A 23,243-nucleotide genomic window follows, 5' to 3' on the forward strand; every position below is an offset into this window, starting at 1 on the left:
GAATAGGTATAGATGTATTTTATTATTTGGACCTGAAGTAATAGTTTCTTATACGTATGTACATATGTATGTATGTATGTATGTATGTACATATAATATATAATATATGAATAGGTCGATTTTGGTATCGAGTCAAAGACATGGAATTGAATGTATGTAGCTTTATTTTTATTAAGTTATATTCCTATAAAATACTACCTTTTACATTTAATATTCGTTTTCGACAACTATCTATACAAAAATACATATTTAACAAATTATTCATTGTTTGATCGAGGAACGAAAATGTTGTGTTCGTTAATTGTTTTAAAAAAATAGCTATCATCTCTCTATGTTTAAAATAGAAGAGGAAAAATGCTTATAATATTTTTGTTGTTCAAATTTTACAATACAATGAAAGTTGAAAGCCTTAAATGCGAAATATTTTAAAGAAGACATATATAATATATGTAGATATAGTTTTCTATACCCGGCTATTATAAATGAGGGTAATGTTATTGTCTCGAGTTGATTGAACCAACTACAATTATAGCATTAATAGCACATATTATTTTCAATTATTATTTTTCTCTACTTTTTTAGGCCATCTGAACTACCTCCTTATGATTTTATTTTCATATTTTATATACATATATTTATTGATATTATTAAATATTGTTATTTATATGTTTAATTTAAACAAAAGCAAAGTTCGTCCAATCTAATAATTAATCAATCTGAATATTATTGAAACCCATTTTTTATTCAATTCATCATTGAATGTGTAAAACTACTCCATATTTACACTTAACCAGTTTCCAGAAAAATATATAAATTTTACTCATTCATGAATTTATCATAAATGGTAATTTTTCAAATTTCAAATAATATTTTATTATATTATTGATTTGTATCATATACAAATATTTTGAAAAGTGAAATTTGCATGTGTATTTGGATTTAAAATGCTTTAAATTACCTAACATCCACAAATGTTGGTTTCGATCAGTCATATAAAATAAAGTAATATACATATGTATATTTACAAATCATCACCAATATAATTTAAAATATACAAATACATAAAATATTTTCATATCTTTCCAATATCACATACTTATCAACATTTTCATACAATTTACTACACTACTGATAGTTCTATTCATTATTACTTCTGCTCATTCTTCTACCTGACAAAATCCTCTTCATATACGAAACAAAAATATAAAACTTGGTCCAGCCAAACAAACACTAACTCTTACAATACTTTACATATTTGGTTCTTAGCCATATCAAGTTTATTATGAAAATTGATAAGAAATAAACATGATACATACGCGTGTATAATTTTCAAATACAAATTTCTTCTCTTTTATCTTTAATTATTGCTTTTGATGTAATAAAATATACTTCTCTATCAATTCAATCATCACAGTTTTCATATGTATGCAGTATACATTCCCTAAATCTACAAATAATAATATAATCCAATTATTTTATGTACACTTGCAACTTGATTACATCAACTACTCAATTTCAAAGATATGTTGCTAAAATTACATAGCATTTGAATAAAGAATACATTCATACATATACATAGGTAGAATCATTTGCAAGCCATATACAAAATACATTATTTGTTGCCGTGCAAAACTTTTAATTCTTTTTGGAATTGATATTGCTGGAGACGACTTTTTTAATTTGTTCATATGTAATCCACATACAGATATTCCACGAGACCAATCGATAGAACGATGGGATAAATCTGAAAATTAAAAGTTATTTTCAAAATTTTTCCCATTTATTAGTCACTATTATTTTATATTTTTTTGATATATAAAAATATTTACCCTTTATAGAAAGCGGTTGGACCTTCTTGCATGCCCATTCTCATGGCACAGTCAATAGCACCTTTGTATTTACCACTTGGAGAGTTCATATATCGAGTTTTTACCACGTCAACGGGAGAAGCGACGACCGTTGCACAAAAACCTAAATCAATATCCACAATAATTATCTTATATATAAAAAAGGCATTCAAAAGTAACAGTACTTCTTAATACATATCGGTTATACCTGCAATGACAGCTGATATAAAATGGCAAGGAATGGCATCTTCCATTAGACTCCGGCGGAGAATCATTTCTTTAACTATATCATAGCAAACTATTTCAGCAACATTGATAATTCCATTTCGTCCTATATTTGGAAGTGTTCCTGAAATTAAAAAGTCATCTTTTAATGTACTGTCACTTACATTTAGTCAGCAGTAGATATAATACAATACAATGTGAGTATGTATGTACATATATATAATATATACTTAGAAGAGATTTTTTTCCGGTATATAATACACATTTATTATAAAATTGTAATATAATTTAAAACGTTGAGTTCGTAGTACATATATTTATTTCAGGAATAATCTTCAAGTTTTTAAATAATATAAATCCAGCAAAAAAGACGAAAATATAATGCCACCCATCGCTAGCCTTTTTTTTAATGATATTTCAAATCGAATCAACAATAAATGAAAGTAAAAATTTTTCATTATATGTTCCGTTTTATATTCATCTAACTAATATTTAAAAAATCGTACTAACCTTTCCAAAGTCCTTTGACACCCTCAGATCTACCAATATTTTTATATGCTTGAATTGTTGACTTGTATCTGTAATGTTAAGCAATTTTGTAAATAAAACCTTCATTGGCTTTGATATTTCAAGTTTATAAAATCCACTCACATTCCGCCTTGTGCTTGCATTCGAACTTTAACAACATCTGTTGGTTGAGCGAGTAGAACGGCCATCGCTCCCGTGGTGATACCAGCAGCTATACGTGCACTAATATCCATTCCACCACCACGTCTTCCACCTATTTTTCGATTTAAATACCTTATTTTACATTCAAAATTTATTTAAACAAAAAAATAAATAAAAGATGAGACTTACTGTCGAAGAATGGCAAATAGATTGCTTTAACAGTGTCGTATAATCCTAGCCGAACTCCAGCAAAACACATCTGACGCTGCAGACCAGCTGAGAGTCCATTATATAATGCTCTGAAAAAATTAAAATAGAATTCAAATTTAAGCTTTTTTTATAATTATACATATTACTATCAATGTCCTATTTTTCCTAAGAAAAAATAAAACATTACACCGTTTAATATATCAATCAAGTTTCCACAATAATATATTCTCTTGTACTTGACCGCTTAGGCATGACATAATTTCAGTACCACATTCTACATTAACCATGATTCTAGAATCTAGGTACTTCTTAGCAAGAATGCAGCGAGTCACTAATAGCATGAAACATTTGACTTTATATAATTTATAGCTATGTATATACATAACTTGCAGGTTTATGCTATTTGTAACACATACCTTTATATATGTATGTACATATATATTTAAATACAGAGTATAACTTATTGATTTATTTAACGTTTTTGACCATTATGGCATTACAGGAAGAACCTACATAATGCGCCACAATGGCCTTCATCAAATGGGAAAATCTATTGAAATTATCTTTGAACTACATATGTACATATGTATTTCAATTTTGAGTTTACATATGATTTTCAAATTTAAATTTACACGTGAGCATTCCACATATATGAACAATATTTACTTTGGTCCCTCCTGACGAACAATCTTAGCGAGTGTTGCTCCGACCCCTTTATATGTCGGAGCTATAGCTGGAGCTCCCAGAACTGCAGCTCCCCCACTTTCAGTTAAAGCGATGGCGACAGCTCGACCTTCACCTTGAATCTGTAAAAGGATAACAAAATAAACATTAAATATTAGCTGAATTAGCTGGCGTTGATCGTGAAAGTAAATCTTGGAAAGAGAAAAAAATTTGAATGTTTTAAAAAAAAGTCTACAATATAAATTAGAGTATGGCGAGTATACTAAATTCGACTGTTCTAAAATAAAAACTGTAGATTTGTACAATGAACAAACAAACATTCGAACTCACTCATATATGTAGTAAATAGATATTTTATTTCAAAACAAAAATTGTGTTTTATTTAACTAAAGTCTTATAATGCACAAACATACATATGTATATATATATATATATATATATATATATATATATATATATATATATATATATATATATATAGTACAAAAACACTACATAAAATTTTACTGTTATTCAATTAGTAACCATAATTATCGTTCATTAACATGAGTGATATGTACATACATATGACATAATATGTACTGTTACGATACTAATTTAATTTACGTTGTTAAACAAAACCCAATTTTTAATATTAGTTTATTAAATTTAAATTTTCTTGTATGTATTGTATTGTATTTAATATTTAAATTTCTAAATTATTCACCTGCAATCGAACTTTGGCTGTGTCTAGAGGGAATGTGATGAAATCTGCAACACATCCCGAAGTTCCAGCCGTCAACAGTTTTATCCCCAATGGAGAGTTGTCAACCGGTGGAGCTGGTGCCATCTCGTTGATATTAAATCGTTATATGTATGTTAGACTTAAAATTTATTTGTAAAAAAATAAAAAAAATTGTTTGAAAACTCTAAATCACAATATCACAGTAATATTGGCACTGGTAACGCACACCTGAAATCTAAATAAAAATTAAATACTATTAATGATCTAATTTTTTGATTTAAATGTTATTATCTTACAAATGATTAATTACCTTGCAAACAATATAGATTATATATCACTTTAATTTGTACGGAATTCTTTGAGATTTGATACCCTTGCAACTAAAGGCACTCTCTAAAATCCTTGTTGTATGTGTTTTTTATACTGAGTGTTAAGCTGGGTGCTGTTGAAGGTGTTGCGAATTGGTAGTAGCTCACCCCGTTGTTCATACTATCAACTGAAACAATATACATAAACATGATATTATTTATAATAGATAGTGCATTAAGAATGTAAATACTTCTGGATTACTTTGGTTATGTTAAGTAAATTTTTATTTGTGAAATAATATGTAAAAGAACTTTTGAAGTTAACTGGCTTTATAAAATTTCATTTCCTCAACTTAATGAAAAAACGTGTTCACTTGAATTTTATAAAAGTAAGAACTAGGTGTTAATTAATTAATATGGTTACCAAGTATGTAGATAGTTATCATTTATCCATCACTCCTTTTAACTCTCGCTAACAGTTGAAAGGCTTTACAAACAACTTTTTTGGGTGAAGAGATCAACTCAAATTATGATAAAATATTGTATTGTCGTCAGAAATACGTATGTGTGCAAAATTTCAAGAAAATTTGTTCAGTATCAGTGGGTCAAAGATGTATTACAAAATTTGACACGGATAAGGAAAAATGTTAACCCAGATAAAACCATATAATGATATGTACATATGTATATATTCGAATGCAATATCGTTGAATTTTCTGGGAAACAAGAATGATTGCACAGTTGCTCATTGGTGATAAGCTGACAAAATCCACAGATCAGTGAGATTAGTAGATAAAATCAATGAAAATACAGGCATGCTTTACCATGAGCACAAGTGGACACGTCGATTAATATTCATGATCGATCGAAATTTCACATAGTAATACCTGTAGGGACCTATGCCTACTTTCTACATACATACGTATATACATACAAACGAGATTCCAACGCTAGAAATTTTTGTGTGTTGATAATGTAATATCATTAACCCATGTTTGTTCAACTCTGTGACGCTGTTGGTACAAAATGTTGAACGTACTCAATTTTTTTCATCTACAGGTGGAATTATTATGAAGTTGAAAAATGGCATTTTTATATTTGATAAAAACTTTTCTCATGCAACATAATTTGAACTTACGTCATACTGATAAATTTCAGTGTTTGAACTTTTCGATCAACTTAGACGACCAAAGTCTACACCCCGACACACTTTTATTACTTTAATTGAAGTAAAAAAAAGGTCAAATGCTTATAGTATCCAACTTAGAAGTATTTGCATCGACAGTTTCAATATTGTCGAGGCAAATCACCTAAGCCATTTATGTTTTGGCAGAATTTCCATATCAATATTTGTATTTGGTATATGACAGTGCAAGAATGGCTTTCGTAGATTAGAGTATATTAACATACATATATACATATTACCCAGGATATACGTGAATACATACATAAAACTATATTTTTATATATGTACCTACATATATACATACATGGGTCTACCTCACGGGCCCGAATGTGAAACGCCCGAAAACGCAAATATCGGAAGGCAAAAATTGAAAATCGAAAGATCAAAAAAAAGGGTGCATGGTAAACGGTACATACTCACTTAATTTGCGCGAGCAGGATACCGTATTAATGTGCGTGCGCAGAATACGGGAGGAAAAGCCTGTTCCTCTTGTTCCTGTTGTATCCTGGTCGCGCAAATTAAGTGAGTATGTACCGTTTACCATGCATCCTTTTTTTTATCTTTCGACTTAAGATCTTTCGATTTTCGATCTTTGCCTTCCGATATTTGCGTTTTCGGGCGTTTCACATTCGGGCCCGTCACGGAGACCGATACATACATATATACTTAAAACAGTTATAAAAAGTTAATAATATACATATGTGAATGTTTATAATAAAAAGCATATCAATTCAACTCGCTTAATGGTTAACATAAATTATGCATAATGAGGATAAGATAAAATGTGTTTGTGTCACATAATGTACATATAAGTATTGACTTGTATGGATTTAACCCATTCTTTACTGTTGCAAGTGTTACATACATATTATCATTGCAATTGCAAGGAATCATTATACCGTTCCGAGTAAAGTCCGTCGAACCATACATACAAATATTAGTAAATAGACCAGATTCGATTATGGACGACTGTCAATGCAGATAATTAAACGAGTGACAAAGAAGTGAAACCAGCGACAATAAAATACCAATGTGTCACACGTAAATTGAGACGACATGCGTCTACATATTTGAAATTTACTCGGTTAATTTACATTTATCTCGTTCTGCAAAGTTCCGATCAAACTCCACCGATCAAATTTGAGTGTGGTTTTCGAATACAAACAAATCAATTCATCGACCAATAGCGACAGGTCAATACCACTTGCTCCGTGAATTATTCATGCGATGAACTGTGGACTAACAGAGGAAAACCGATTTTGTGATATATTTGGAAAAATAAATATATTGATCATAGGTAAGCAGACGACCAAACGAGTGTAAATATGTACATTCGAACGCAGATTAATCACCTGTCATTCAATGTCAGCTTAATCACCTGGCAGGTTTCAGAGATTATTCACTTAAAAGGTCTACTCTCGACTAGAAAATATTACTAGGCTATGTGTAATACAAGGAACTAGAAAATATGGAAGTAACATAAATAAATCGTTGATACGTCAATGGCTTGGTGCACAGATATTGTATGTCCATTTTTGAATTTGTATCGAATGTGGTGTACATAAATTACCTGGAAACAAAAAACCTGAATTATTCCAGCATCTACAAACTTAATATTACAATACAATATATGTATGTGCATCAAGCCATCCATATGTACATAAGTACATACATATCTATATGTTACAGTATTCTTCATTTCTTCATGAACATACTAGTTTGTTCATACACGAACCTATCTGGAAAGTTATAGTGTACACAAAATAACAAATTAATAAACGAACTAGTTTGTTCGTGCACAAACTATTGGACATAAGTTTAAGTGTTCTCAATCGTTTTTTCCATTCTTTATATATGTGTGTACATACATATGTATGCTTAGCCTGAGATACATTTTTTTTAACAACGTTGTAATATGGTTTCCATAGGATTTCCCTTTTAAATGCTTGGCGTTCTGGATATTTCAAAGATTTTCAAAGCCAAAAGTGTCATGTGACACCTGGTGAGTCTATTTGAAGATAGCTTTCGAATGTTAGCACTTAAAATCAATGGTCAATCATATATAATAATTGTCTATTGCGTGCGTGCGTGCGTGCGTACCCGGGTGCCTGCGTGCGTGTAAAGTGTTAAGTGCGTGTAAATTTTGGCTAACACGCTCCGTCTCTCTTTCTCTCCATGGAATCGTATATCGTGGAAAGAAACGAGGCATATCACTTCATTCATATGATCGGCCGAGAAAAACATTTTAAATAAAAAAAAAAATTTCAAAAAAATCAATTGTGTTTTTACACGGCTTCGCTCGGTATTTGCAATATATGTACATATACCGCTTAAACATGGATAATCTAATAGTAAACATTTTATTAAATTTATTTGAATAGTTTTTATTTTATTTAAAATTATTTGAATATATTCATTTGTTTTATTATATTTAACGTCACGGATTATACCACCCAAACCTTACATATGTAGTTACTAGTTAGATACATTAAACCTCACAGTCTCTTTCGAAATTATATATTAGATTATTAATTATTAATTCTGTTAATCGGAATTGCGATATTTTACCGAATGCACAATTATGTGCTCACAGGCCACTAGTAGTTGATAAAACAATAATGAACATACTAGAATGTTCATGAACGAATCGGAGAGAACACTTGGACTGTAACATACATATACATACATATGTACAGTGGCGGACTGGGACTGAAATTAGTGCATGCCAGGAGTCAAAGGGGGCCCCCCAGGGTTAAAAAAATTTGTCCCCCCCCCCCATATAACAAAATTTTCTTCTTTCCATCACGCTAAAAATCAAGGGTAAAAAAAATAAAATTTTCAAAAATGGGAATAAACAAATTTAAGTACAAGAAAAATGGCAAAAGCAAAATAGATCCATAAATTACATTGTATATTTTTTTTTAACCCTTGTCCTAGGTAAATAGAATGCATCATAAAATAATGCGGCATAAAAGCGGCTTTTACTTTCAGTAGAAAACAATCAGGGACGTCATTTCAGCTTTTTCTTGGGGGGCGCTCAAATTGAATTATATAAAATCGGTCAAATTGAATTATATAAAATCTTTTTTATATCGGAATAAAAATAGAAAATATTCTTTGCATACACCTTATTGAGTAATAAAATATGAAAAAATAAGCTTATTTTTGATTAATTATAAAAAAATATTATGTAAAAAGTGAAAAAAGCGCCGCAGGCGAAAATTTTTTTCTAAAAATCTTCACATGGTCAACAAAAATCGACCATCAAACTGAGTCACTAAAAAACTATCAATCAACTTAATTTCTACCGACTGTCTTTTCACTTTATCTATGTACATACATGCATACATATGTACTTAATAACAATAGATAAAGTTTTGTGATCATGCGAAAATCGGGATTTTGGGGAGGGGGCTCTATCCTATATTTCTATATACATGGATGTGTCTAGATTACGAATAGATTTTATATTCGGAAACTGTTTAAAATTGTGAATTTAAATCTTACTATATCGTCGAAGTACTTAAATAATAATAAGTAATCAAATGTTATTTTGAAAGTAAGTAAATTTAAATCGCTGTTTGATGATGAATCGTCCTATCAAAATTGTTTTAAGCAATTCAGTTCATATTATTCACGGAAATTTGTTTATTCCCATTTTTATTTCAGTAGGTAGTTGTTACATAGGTATTGGTATATATGTACATAATATTGAGGTTAAAAATGGGCCCAGCAAAAGGGCCCACGCAAATGTTGAAACTTACATTTCGAGCCTAATAAAAAAAGTTAACCGATCCTTGGGCTATTAAAGCAGGTATTAGTTGTTTATGTATATCGTAAGAAATTTGTTTTGTTGAAATACCCAAACTTTAGGTCCCAAAGTGCAATATCCTATAAATTTTTACACACGTGAAATAGTTAAAAAGTTATTTCATTTTACTGAGGGCCCATATTTTCTAACAGATAGTGGGGCCCACATGCCATCGGGCATGTTCGCTTGTATGGCCAGTCCGCCACTGCATATGTATACGTATAATACACTCCTCAGTTTAAAGAGAAATATCCAAAGCGTTCATTAACGATTGCTTACAAAAAGGTCAAATGACATGGTATTAGAAAAGTCGATATTTGGTTTTGGTGCGACGCACATTAAAGTGGGACATTCAAAACAAAAGTGAGAAATGCTGATCGATATTGACCTCACTAACCCCAATAGTTTCCACTTAAAATGGATTCTAAAAAAAATAACAATTCGTTACCCAATTACATTAAGCAGAGCCTAATTCAAAATTTTGAAAATCATAATCCGTTTCTGAAGGTCTTAAGCCGAAATTCGCACATTATCAACTGCGTGTATAAAACAAAATCAACAAACGATTAAGCGGATTTAATACTTCACACTATTTGGGCTTAGCACTAGATTTTCCAGTTAAATAAGCAAAAGAGTAAATCGATTGGTTAATTTTGAGACTTGATTATTCTCACTGTTGGGATCAAGAGCGGATAATCCCCGAGATGTCAAAAATGCGTGGTCCTCATTTGAGGACAAGTTCTGAACTGCTAATGCCAATGTCGAGGCGGCTATTTTCCGTCTGTAGAGCCAACAGAATTAGTAATATTGTGCGAATTCGGATGACCTCGTCGTATTCAGAATTTATTTCTGGATCGACCAACGTTGTCTCTTTCAGCTTTTCAATAAGAGCTTTAACAGCTTGCAAACTTCATATGAATAAGGCTATATACTTTATGGCAAATTGGCAATACGGTGAAAAATTTAACATTGAATGTTTGTATATCCGAAATTAAATTAAAAGAAATGTGCTATCTGATGTAATTAGTAGATATATTTTTGATTTAATCGCCCAATAAATAACAAATAAAAACAAGAAATCACGCTTTTTATTTACCGGAGCAGAAACAAATCCTCTTTAACTAATTTGGGTCCATTGAATTCGAATATGACAATAATTTTTGTTGCCATGCTCCCGTTTAAGATATATGAACGCTTAAAAAATTGTGCAATTCTTACAGATTCTTACTTTAGCAGTCTTTAATTCAAATCTAGTCTTGCTGTGCCAAAAGTGAGTATTGAAATTATTAGTTATATGTTTTTTCTATTAGTTTCAATTTTTAATGCTTTGAAATACTTATAATTAATTATCTAGCCAAGTTTAAAAGTCAAAAATATATTTTTTTACACATTTTTTGAAAGTCAACAAAATCATTGTCATATTCTAATTAAGTGGGCTAAACTTAACAAAGATTGATTAGTTTCCACTCCGGCTCGTTTTTTATTGCTCAGTGTTATTATGCGCAGTATAAAATATTTTCGACTTACTAATGTTTTGATAAACAAAAAGTAGACCAGGTTCAAAATTAGACCCACTTCTACATACTTGTATTCACATTTTAGTATACATAATATATGTACATATGTATGTATTCAAATTTCAGTACATATATATATATATATATATATATATATATATATATATATATATATATATATATTAATATATATATATATATATATATATATATATATATATATATATATATATATATATATATATACATATAATATATATATATATATATATTATATGTATGTATTTAATTATTTTGTACTAACTATCAGCATAGCAACAGCTTTTTTTGTTTGTTGTTTACGTTCATGATTCACGCATACATAAGGAAATAAAACTTAATAAACTTTGCATGTCTGCATGAACATAATCTAGTAGTTATTGAAAATTAAATTATTAAATGCTTTTGATTAAAATTAGCTCGTATGACAATAGACTTTGTGTATCGGTATATATTTCAATTCACAAGTTCCTGGTGGATGCCAGCTTTCTTTCACTTGGAAACAACGATGTTCCTTGGCCAGTTGCCAAATGGGCACGAACAGGCTATGATTCGTTCGTGGACATGCGACCAAATCCAGAACAGGTGGGTTTTTATCTATGCCAAATCTCTCTGTGAAAATTTTCCACGACAGTATTGGCGATTTGCTATCACTCAATAATTACTATCAACGTCAAATATGAAATAGTTTTAATTAAAAATATCAAAATCGTATATCGATAAGAGTAAACCTTGAATATTCATGAAATGCAAAGACTTAAGGAAGCCACTTTCGAAAGTTATTTTTCTTGTTTTTGACCTTGTTACTGCACAAGGTATGTAAGTATATTATATTCGATGAAAGTACATACGATGTACTATTGAGTGTGTTTAAGAAGTTTGCTTAAAAAGGTTTTATCTAATCTTATATTGTTATAAAAGCTAAATTTTACTAGCGAAATTCATATACATACATGAGAGATAACATTTTCCTTGATACATTTTTGTGTTTTCATGCATTGGTACCTTATTTTGTATTTTTATCAAAAATAACAACTTTCGTACCAACTATTTTTAAATTATTTTTGTTTACGTTTTTGCAATCAACTGCTGTATAAAAACTTGACCTTGCTTGATTAAATAATCCAGTGGAAGGGTGCCAACTATATATATGTATCAAGTGTGTAATTTTACACAAAAAAACGACGCGGAACTGTTTTTTACATAAAAAAACTTATTGTTTACTTATAATATTTTGACATTTTTTTTATTATATATAAATAGCAGACACACCCCTGAAACATTTTCACAATGCATATGATACATAAAGTGTTTCAATGGTTACTTTTGAGTTGAATCACTTACACTGAACAATTATTCAAGATCATTGTTTACGAACAGGCCATTTGCAATGAATACTTTTCACGTTACATGTATGTATACGTACATATGTACAAACATACATACATACATACATACATATGAAACAACGAAACGATTTTAGTAAAAAATATTCGCTAAACTTGACATATTACAACGAAAATACCGTTTTATAATTTTTATCGTAGGGTAAATTAGCCAAAATAACATTTTAATAAACACATACTGATCTATTCTAAAATTACGTACATATGTAAATAAATTATGGAAATTTAAAACGAATTAATTTCTAAAAATACCCCATTGTATTTAATAATACATACCTCAATTTGATTCGAAATACAAACGAATTCGGTAAACACTAAAATTCCCTTTTTCCAATTCCGTCATCACAAAAAAATATTATTACAATAAAATGATAAGCGTTATCAATGAGGTTAATCTCTTGTAATGTTTTTTTATTTTTTCGTTTGTCACACTTAGAGCGTCAATGATCAGGAAGTGTAAAAATATTTATGGCAAAAATTTTGCACTCTAAGATTAAGAATAAAAATTGACCCGGCGACAAAATACTAGTGATAAATAAATTATGCAATTCTTCAAATATTCTCTAATTTTTTTTGAGTACTTGGGGGCACAGTTTTTCGATCAACGAGGAAAAAACATGCAAATATTAGATTTGAGTCATTTAATCGAGTATTGCAAAAATATAAAATAATAAATTAAGATATTCAAAATTGAGCATTAAATCATATACTTAAATTAATTAATTTTTAAATTACATTATATTTTTTTCTCACTTAATTAAATAATATTAAATTTAATTTTAATATTCCAAAAAACCTATTATACATAAATATGTACATATGTACATGCATTATACTTTATTATTAAAATTCTCTAAATTTATTCATAACAATATCCATATTTTATAAAGGCGAAAGGTTATGCACGCATGCTCTATTTTTACCATTATTATTGACATTTAAATTTCGAACACTAAAGAGTAATGCGTATTTTAACGTATGTTTAACGTATTTTTATTTCAGCTATAATTTTTATCAAGTTAATATGTCAATTTTGTTATTATAGAGATAATGTAAAAATGAGGTGATGTACTATTATTTTTTCAAGTTCGAGATAAGCATAAAATTATTACCCCCCGTCGAAGCGACGATGAACTTTACCCTTAGGATTTGGACTTAGCAACACTTTCGTACTGATAATGACCAGAACTTTTAGAAATCGGGCATCGCACAAGATTTTTATCGACATGATTTTATTAATTACTAATGGTTTTACCCGGCTTCGCTCGGTCTTTGTAATATAAACCGCTTCAACATAGCTAATGAATGTAATAGTAAACATTTTACTAAATGTATTTGAATACTTTTATTTTATTTAAACTTATTTGAATATTCATTTGTTTTTTTATTTAATTTAACGTCACGGATTCTAACATCCAAACTTTACTTACATAAATACATTAAACCTTACAAAGTCTCTTTGGAAATCGTATATTAGACTAGTCGGCATTGTCGATGATGCCCGGCGTTGCTTGGGCAGATTAGCAATAATCTTTCCCAAAATGCATATACGGTTTAAATTAAGGAACTATGAGACAGTATACCAAATTTGGTATGTTGAAAACTGTGGATTTCCACATGGGACAAATTCACAATTTTTTCTAGAGTATTCTTTTAACGCACACGTCTAATTTTCTCGCAACAATTACCATTATGAATTTGTATAATTTTGAATGGAAATTTGACACTTCGTTTCATTCGTTTCAAGGTTTAACCGTTCCCGCAAAACAATATGAGCATTTTATATTTGTAAAAAGTATTGACTGCTGTTCATAATAGCGTCACAAATTCATCAACTGTTTTGCCGTATATTCAATATCATTTTTTTTGGTAATATACCAATTTTTATGAATATTTTAGCCAATTTTTGTACCTCAAACGTTTCACAAAAAAATCATCAATTTGAAAATATACACGAAATACCCTGCTTTATAGCAACTGTTATTGTACATATGTATACGTATATAAATTTATATATAAACAAATCAAATTATTATATGTTCATTACGAACATACATAAATAATGTAACTACCAAGATGATCATGAATTAGTATAAAAGGAAACATCGAAGCCTTAGCCTAAATCCTTAAATTATTCTTAAATGAATTTAATAAATAAATGCATGTAATTGTAAATCATAATTCATTTTCCACGCGATTTCTTTCGTGCGTAACGACAACATCCTTTTACGTAGTAATAATTCAACACACTTTTCACGTCGATCTGATATTGATGATTTATGATTGATATTGTCGATACAATCTGTAGACTTTAACATGCCATATTAGATTTTGATCATCAGTCAATTTTTTATCGTCAAATGCATACTTATCGTCAATTTATGATCGATTATTCGCTCTGTACATAACATAGGAAATGTTTATTTAATCAAAAACATTGATTTTTGTACCGTAATACGATTAAACAAAGTTATTATCGAACACTTTTTAGATTTTATTTTGTTTCTTGATATGCATACATATACATATGCATATGTATGTATATGTATATATTTTAGGCCCGATTTGTAAATACATTTGTCTTTTTTTTCTATATAATTTTTAGCGTTGCAGATTTTAGCATTACGAATATTTTTATGATTTTTCATTGAGAAAAGTTTTTTTCTCCAATGATATTAGTGGGTAAGCTAGATTTTTGGTGACTTCAATTTTGTATAGAATCGTTTCAACTGCAATAGACATACATATGTATGTACGTAATCAATGATCGGAGAAATGCACACGTTAGTGACGCAGTCTCGAAACATCCAAACTATCAAAGGCGCTCAAAAAGAACTCACCCAATAGAATTCCACAAAAAAGTGTCAAGGGGATATTTGTATGTTATCCGAGGGGGCAGACCCATTTTTATAGAATTCAATTGCGTGATTTCTTCTTGAGCGCCTTTGGAAATTTTGATTTCTCGAAACAGCGGCAGAATTGTGTGCTTTTTTTTTTTTTGGTTACCATGCTAGTCAGTTATCGAATACATTTTCGTTCCATCGGCGATGCTGCCTCTTCCAAATATTTTCGATTTTGACCGGTTTTCGGATCTCTAAGCTAGTAAGTAAATGTTTAACAAACTATACATACAGAGTATGCAGGTATATATGAATGTATGTACTTTAAACATAAATATAAATCCATAAAAAGAAAAAGTTAATTTCGCAGTTGCGTCTTTTTGGTAGAAACACGGCATTGGATGCGGGAAAAATCTTGTTTATCTATATTTATTTAGCGTTTATTAATATAATTAGCATTATTTCATCAAATAATATTTCGTCACATCAGGAATTTAGTTACTTTATCATAAACACAATAATTACCCAATTACTTAAAATATTTTATCACCAATAATAAAATGATGAAATTATTTATATTTAATATTGAATTTCTGACGTCGTTTTGTCGACGATCAATCGAGTGAAGTTAAGTAAATGCGCCATTTTAGCACTTGCGTCATTGAATTTTTATATCCAAAAATTAAACCCGTTCAAAAAAGGAATTATATTTTTATGTCATAAATACAATAAAGATATATTAGATTTTAAGAGAAGTGCTATATATGTATGTAAATGTCAACAAGAGCACAACTTCTTATGGTGTAATTCAAATTACAAGTGTCAAAGCGATGTATGGTGAATGAAACCATTAATACTAATATGTTATGAGCTTTTACTTATATATTTAATAAATTGTATCAAGCAAGATTGAAAAATTAATATCAAAATTGAAAATTCATCGAGAAAAATTCCCGGAAAAGTCAGTGAAATGTGCAACACGCGCACATTTCAGCCGTGTTGACAATCGCAATAGGTACATACACATCCCGGAAAACCCGAGCGGCTTTCTCGATACGCGCGCACGAAGCTTCGGATCAATACTCGGAGACCACGTGTGGGAGAACTTTTATAGGGAAACAATTCCAATAGGGGTGTGATTATGGTGGTAGACTATTATATGTATATGTAAGTACCTGGTGAATGGTGAGCCAGAACTGGGCGTCGGCCTCCACGTCGAATCGCTCGTCAATGACTGGCCCGAGAGGCTGCTCTATGCTTATATACAAACGAGTGGGCGGATGGTCGCCCCCCTTGGATAGCGAGGAGGGGGCGCCGGCTCGGGGGCTCGACTGCCGGGCCCCCCGACTCGTGACGTCACGTGACGTAATCTGTGACCAATTGGCGCCTCGCGAATCGATAAACTCCATATAGCGCCACTCGACTGAGATCTCGCATGTTTTGATCTCAATTAAACTTCTGGAATTTTAAAACATTGGCCACCTTTCTACATATGGGCAGTGTTTTTATCACAAAAAGGCGTATTTGTTCGTTTTGTGGGACAGGTTTTTAATCAGTCTCCGTGACGAGCCCGAATGTGAAACGCCCGAAAACGCAAATATCGGAGGGCAAAGATCGAAAATCGAAAGATAAAAAAAAATGGTGCATGGTAAACGGTACATACTCACGTACATACTCACTTAATTTGCGCGAGCAGGATACAACAGGAACAAGAGGAACAGGCTTTTCCTCCCGTATTAATGTGCGCGCGCAGAATACGGGAGGAAAAGCCTGTTCCTCTTGTTCCTGTTGTATCCTGCTCGCGCAAATTAAGTGAGTATGTACCGTTTACCATGCACCCTTTTTTTTTGATCTTTCGACTTAAGATCTTTCGATTTTCGATCTTTGCCTTCCGATATTTGCTTTTTCGGGCGTTTCACGTTCGGGCCCGTGAGGTAGACCTGTTTTTAATGTATGGAAAATAAATACAATGTAATGACGAAATATATGTAAAAGTTTTATGTTTTGGGTAAATTGATTAAGGCTTTTTTCAAAAGATACATACAATAGTAAGTTTATTTTTTTTATCTTTAAATTGAAACCTGTAGATATACATAGTGGACAAACAAACATGCACCTGTATAATATATTACACAATGGCGTCTACTCCTTTCCAACGTTAAATTTCTCGAGACTCGACTTTTTCGGTGTATCTAGTAGGTGCATATACCAGCTTTGATTTTTAGATAAAGCTTACAACGCTATATTTCACAGATACTCTTACTAGACAAGGTATACGCTGGTTATCAAATTCATGGACTTGCCGCTGTGCACCAGTAAATTTTCTGATCAAAGTTTGACAAATAAGCTGGATACGTTACTCGTTAAATGAATTTTATACTCAAGAATGAAACCGATTGTATTCAAATAACCAATTTATTGTTGGATTGATACGAAATAGACAATAATTTACAAGTACTTACTGTGTACTTAGGAAGGATTTTATACCCAATTTGCTCGATCAACCTTAAAAAGCCGGTCGATCGAGCAAAAAAAATCCGGTTTTCGGTTTTTTGAAAAATGGTCAAAAAGCCGGCTTTTCGGTTTCAGTTTAAGCCGGCATGGAAGCCCTAGCTGACACGTATGTATGTTAAACTTATTTCTAATCTTCATTCGAAATTCTTTTTGAATTAAATAAACTTAAATTTTCAATTACTCAATTAATAAGTTTATGTAATATATTATTTTTACGGTTCTTCCTTGATATCGTTCACTTTTAACCTTGATTATTGAAAAAATGAGTAGGTATGTGAAAAACTTGGTTGTGGACGTGCAGTAAAAGTGTACAAAGTACATTTCGTTTATTTGAATGCGTGCTTAGTTACATAGGTATATAAAAAAATCGCAACAACAAAGCAATCGACGTTTTATTAGCATAACAAGTCAACGGTGATTATATTGACCAATTGAAACCAATAATAACTATGTATAAACATGATTGGCTTCTATCTATATTATAAAATAAGCCTGTGCCAAAAATTAGTCATATCTTTTAAAATGTACATATATTATACGATATATACATACATATGTAGTGATTCCTCAATTTCCTGCATAAAAATTGTATGACAACGGGCTTCCAATAAAACAAGACATCTCGTAGTTAAAATTACAAAGAAAATTTTTTAATATACTAATTTTTATAATACATCCTAAATTTTTTTTACGGATGATGAACGATGATTTTTTTATCGGGTTCAATTTATTTATACCCATTAGAGCTGTAAAGAAATGGTTGTAATACGTTGTATCAGAGGTAATAAATAAATAAGAAATATTCCAGACCCGTATCCCCTATTAAGATTCAACAATGCGCTACTATAATATTTAGGTTATAATTTTCATTTATTGACAAAAATCCATTACCAAAAGTTCAAAAATTGGTTGCTAACAATCGAAATTTATTAATGAAGACATTTAACAATTTTATGAAAAATTTTCATTTTCCATTAGAACTTCATTGCTCCGTTTAGCTTTTTCGTGGCTTTGGGCAAACATTTTTTTTGCCTCCCCCCAAATCTACCGCTCCAGGAAAATGCCCAGCTTGCCCCCCCCTGGATCCGGGCCTGCATATACTGCATGAACTGTTTATTCATGCAATATTTAACGTGTTTCTTTTATATTAATAATTTTTACTCGCCTGGAAACAACATTTTGCTCAGATCAAGGGAGTGCAAACAGTGCCGGCCTAGGGCTTCCAAGCCGGCTTAAACCTAAACCGAAAAGCCGGCTTTTTGATCATTTTTCAAAAAACCGGATTTTTAAGGTTTTCTTTAATTAATGCTTTTTTCCTCAAAATTAACAATTATGAATTTCAAATTTCTTTGAAAGATCAAAATAAATGTATATATCTAAACTCGCTTAGGTAAAAGGCGTATATTTATTTGAACATCAAAAAAAAGGTACTTAGCGGTTTCTTTGATATTTGTAATGGACGAAGATAAAATATTATTGAAAGTATGTAGTTTCAATGACCTACCCAACTACAGGTAGAAAACATTATTATCGTGTTCGTGATATGCCGTTTCTTATGAATTTGTTTCTGAAATTTGCAACGGTTTGTAAATCTTTTGGATTTTTAAGCTAAAAGAGATGTGTTTAAAACAGCGAAAGATGGAAGTATTTCAACGTTGAACGAACTCAGAGCGAATCTTAGCAGTTCTTAATATCCATTCACGATTCCACAATTATAGTTACACATTATTTTTTTAATAATATATTCTTGATAGTAGTTTATTTAAATCATTTAATTATTTGTACGTATTTAGGATTTGCCATTTTGGCTGTGATATACATATAATACAAATTGTATTATTTGTAATATTTGTAATAATAATATATAATAATGATCTTATGAAAGTTCATAATGTTTATAGCTCAATTTAATTTATAAGAAACTATTTTTTTGCATAATATATTTACATTTTTTTTTTCGATATAAAAATTTTAATCTTAATTTTCTAAAACCGGTGAAAGCCGGCCAACCGGCTTTTTATTTCTAAAAAAACTGAATACCGGCTTTTTGTGAGCAATTTTCTTCTAGACATCTTTAAAAAAAATTCGGATGTGACCATCCCACGACTTTATCTATGTATTTAAGGAATATAAGAAGGTTACAAAACAAAACAAATTCGATAATTAAACATACATATGTATACCGATATGAGAGCATTTCCAAAAAAAATTAAACGCCAATGTAGGAAAACTTACACAAGACAAAAGTTCTACTTGCGATTGTCGTATTTTGTTCTATTTATTTTTATTACATCAAATAACTATAAATCTTAAATTTTACATTAAATATTAAGAAAACAAAAATAATTTAAAAGGTCAAAATTAAATAATGAAATCTTGTTTTTAAAAAAATAACTACTTTCGGTTTACGAATTCTGACCAAAGCCTTATCAAGTCAATACATAAAAAAATTTCAGCTTAATACTATTTTGATACCGAATGCAAATCCACCCATACACAATCCAAAAAAAAATTATGAAATAAATTAACTGAATATATAACTAAATATCATACATATGTACAAATATGTTCAACGTACACAGGCGGCCGAAAGAAATGGGATTCAAAAAATATATATTTCTTAAAAAATACGAAACCGGACATCGTACATTTTGAAATATGTACATTTAGGTTGTCTTGTTGTATACTTGTGGATTGCTGTTGCAAGTTACAACTTGTAAAACACCTGAATTATAATTCGGGAGAGCAGTTATAGCTTCGGTCCGCAGAGCTAGCTCTTTTATGTTCTATTATCTTTGCGACTGCTAGATGTATTTCTTCAAGGATATTTAGTATTGGTTAGTCATCGAAAGAACAATTTCCTACTTCCTAGGTGTGGAATTGGGGGAAAAACACTATATTTTCATAAATGAACTTGAAAAGGTTCAGTCTCTTGTAGTCTGGTCCTGTTCAGAACTAAACTTTTTGGTTTCTGTTTTTCTGATTAATTTTTAACACAATATTTATCACAAGGTGAGATTTTTGCACTACTCGCATGCACTTCTTTTTTTTTTATCAATATGATTTATACAAATGCTGATAAAATGAAAGAGTGGCCGATTTAAGTTTGCACACAGGCGGCCGAACTCGTAGTCGCGGCCCTGCTAAATATGATTTATTACATACCTCCTTTACGTTTTGTATTTTGATGGTTCGATCTAGAGAGCGAACGTACTTTGAATACTTTGATCACTTGGTATACGTAATGTTCGTATTTATAAGTGAATACAAAAAATAAAGTCATGAGATAGTTGTTGTTGACTAATTTTATTGTATTACAAATACAAATTTACTCTGCATATTAAAGCTGACCTGTTTAACATTTACATGTTTTTGCCAAATCAAATAAATATTTAAATTGTGATAATTGATGTTAAGACTTAAAAAAACATTCAATAATTGAAAACAACTTTCAGCAGTATATTGGTGAAATGGAAAACAACTGTAATTGAAAATGAATCCATATTATTTTAAACGCTCTATTAAAATATTTTATTGTTGATTAATTATAATAATAAGTATGGCAAAATAAATTAATGATACATATGTATATTGAAAAAATAGTTGCATAAACAATCTTGAGAATGTAATAGAATGTTAGAATGATATTGGGTTCATAAATATACATAGCTTTGGCTGAACACGACGATAATAAAATATAAATCTCCGCATATATTTCCAATTTCTTAGTATTTTTATAAAAATCAAACACTTGACTTTTTTAATTTACTACTTAAGTAAATGGATTATTCCGATAAACGGAGTTCGGTATTATTCCGCAAAAAGCAATCTCGTGCAAGTCACTTAAATCTCGATCACGGAACATCTGGCGCTCGAGTTCTCGTTAGTACAATATTTTTGGGTGCCAGGTATTCCGTGATCGAGATTTTAGTGACCTACGCGAGATCGCTTTTTGCGGAATAATCGCCGAACCAAATATTAGACCTCTATTATTGAATATTTTTCCATTTAAGATATTAGTGATTACATTGGTTGTGGTCTTATGGCCAAACTTATGTTGACGCCACTGACATTTGTGCGTTTTAGACTGTGTAGTTTGTTATTTCTTTACGATTCCGAAACGCCGCTTTAATATGGAGAAGAGAAGGAGGGAAACTTTAAAGTTTTTAGAAAACTTTGATCCTGAAAAGTCCGTACGTGAAAAAAGAAAACTAACAAGAAAAGTATACACTGTCGGGTAACTAACATAACCTCCTATTAAACTGAATGAAACCATCAGTAAACAAAACATGTATACAATAATACTTACCATTAAATTTCTTGTAGACGCAAACACAATAGACTTTACGATAACAAAGGTTTAATCGCTGGAAAGGACATTTGTGACTGTACTGATCCATCATGTCCTGGTTGTCACTTTCCTTGTCCGAAATGCTCGTCTACCAAATGTGGACCAGATTGCCGGTGATTATTTTGAATGCAACATAATTAAATTAGTTATTTTATATGTATTTATACTTCTTTAAATTGTTTAATCTTTACAGAGTAAATCGTAAATGGCCATATGAAAAAGTTGAAGTTGAAGGTACTGCTCCAAATTGAAACAAAATATATTCCTATTTTTTAATATATGTGTAACTTTAAGGTAAATAAAAATAAAAAGATTATTATTTCAAGTTTTTTACAAAATATATTGTATTATTTTCTTCTTACATTTTAATATAACATTTAAGCGTACGCTTTCAAAAGAAACTATGACGCAAATTTTCTGAATCTTTATTATAAATGTTCCAAATCAAAAAAAAGAACAAGAAAGTTTGTCTTATTGTCAGAAGACTTGTAACAGTTACGTTTGGAAGCGTACGTGCGTGTGGGTTACTTATTTACTGTTGAATTTGTTCATAGAGTAAAATAATACTAAAAATATATATGTATGTATATTGCATAATCCAATTTAACAGTTAGTTTGACAGTCAGTTTTTAAATGAATGTAAAATATTTGACATATTTAATGTATATTTTAAGAATATTAAATTATCCTTTTAAATAAATGTGTAAAATAACAAATTCAAAATGTTTACATAGTAAAATTCAACAATACTTATTTGGTTTAAATTACATAAATAGTTTACAAGGCAAGTCGGTAGTAATATATTATATGCAAAGACACATTTACACATATTTTTTTTGTAATTGAATGTTTCATACAAATTATTGTATTTATTATCTCACAGCCAGTGCAATAAATAACTTTTAGTAAGCC

At 30.2% G+C, this 23,243-nt stretch overlaps 2 protein-coding genes across 3 annotated transcripts; one reads left to right on the plus strand and one right to left on the minus strand.

Annotated features, from left to right (window-relative positions):
• Positions 1-148: 148 nt before the first annotated feature.
• Positions 149-16,914, minus strand: LOC143915119 (dicarboxylate carrier UCP2-like). 2 transcript variants are annotated; one of them, XM_077435558.1, is made up of 10 exons: positions 16,642-16,914; positions 4,670-4,855; positions 4,342-4,594; positions 3,618-3,757; positions 2,931-3,040; positions 2,724-2,853; positions 2,583-2,650; positions 2,056-2,196; positions 1,830-1,971; positions 149-1,744 (listed from the first exon to the last, which is right to left on the minus strand). In XM_077435558.1, exons 3-10 carry the CDS (start codon positions 4,462-4,464, stop codon positions 1,636-1,638), a joined length of 963 nt encoding a protein of 320 aa, XP_077291684.1. In that variant the 5' UTR covers positions 4,465-4,594; positions 4,670-4,855; positions 16,642-16,914; the 3' UTR covers positions 149-1,635. The 2 variants fall into 2 exon arrangements, with proteins under 2 accessions (XP_077291684.1, XP_077291685.1); XM_077435559.1 differs by lacking the exon at positions 16,642-16,914 and adding an exon at positions 10,339-10,447 and having other exon boundaries at positions 155-1,744.
• Positions 16,915-21,998: 5,084 nt separating this feature from the next.
• Positions 21,999-23,243, plus strand: LOC143915509 (ARL14 effector protein). Its single transcript, XM_077436201.1, has 3 exons — positions 21,999-22,217; positions 22,307-22,444; positions 22,525-23,243. Exons 1-3 carry the CDS (start codon positions 22,114-22,116, stop codon positions 22,580-22,582), a joined length of 300 nt encoding a protein of 99 aa, XP_077292327.1. The 5' UTR covers positions 21,999-22,113; the 3' UTR covers positions 22,583-23,243.

The sequence above is a fragment of the Arctopsyche grandis genome, chromosome 8, assembly GCF_051622035.1.
Source record: "Arctopsyche grandis isolate Sample6627 chromosome 8, ASM5162203v2, whole genome shotgun sequence".
NCBI lineage: Eukaryota > Metazoa > Arthropoda > Insecta > Trichoptera > Hydropsychidae > Arctopsyche > Arctopsyche grandis.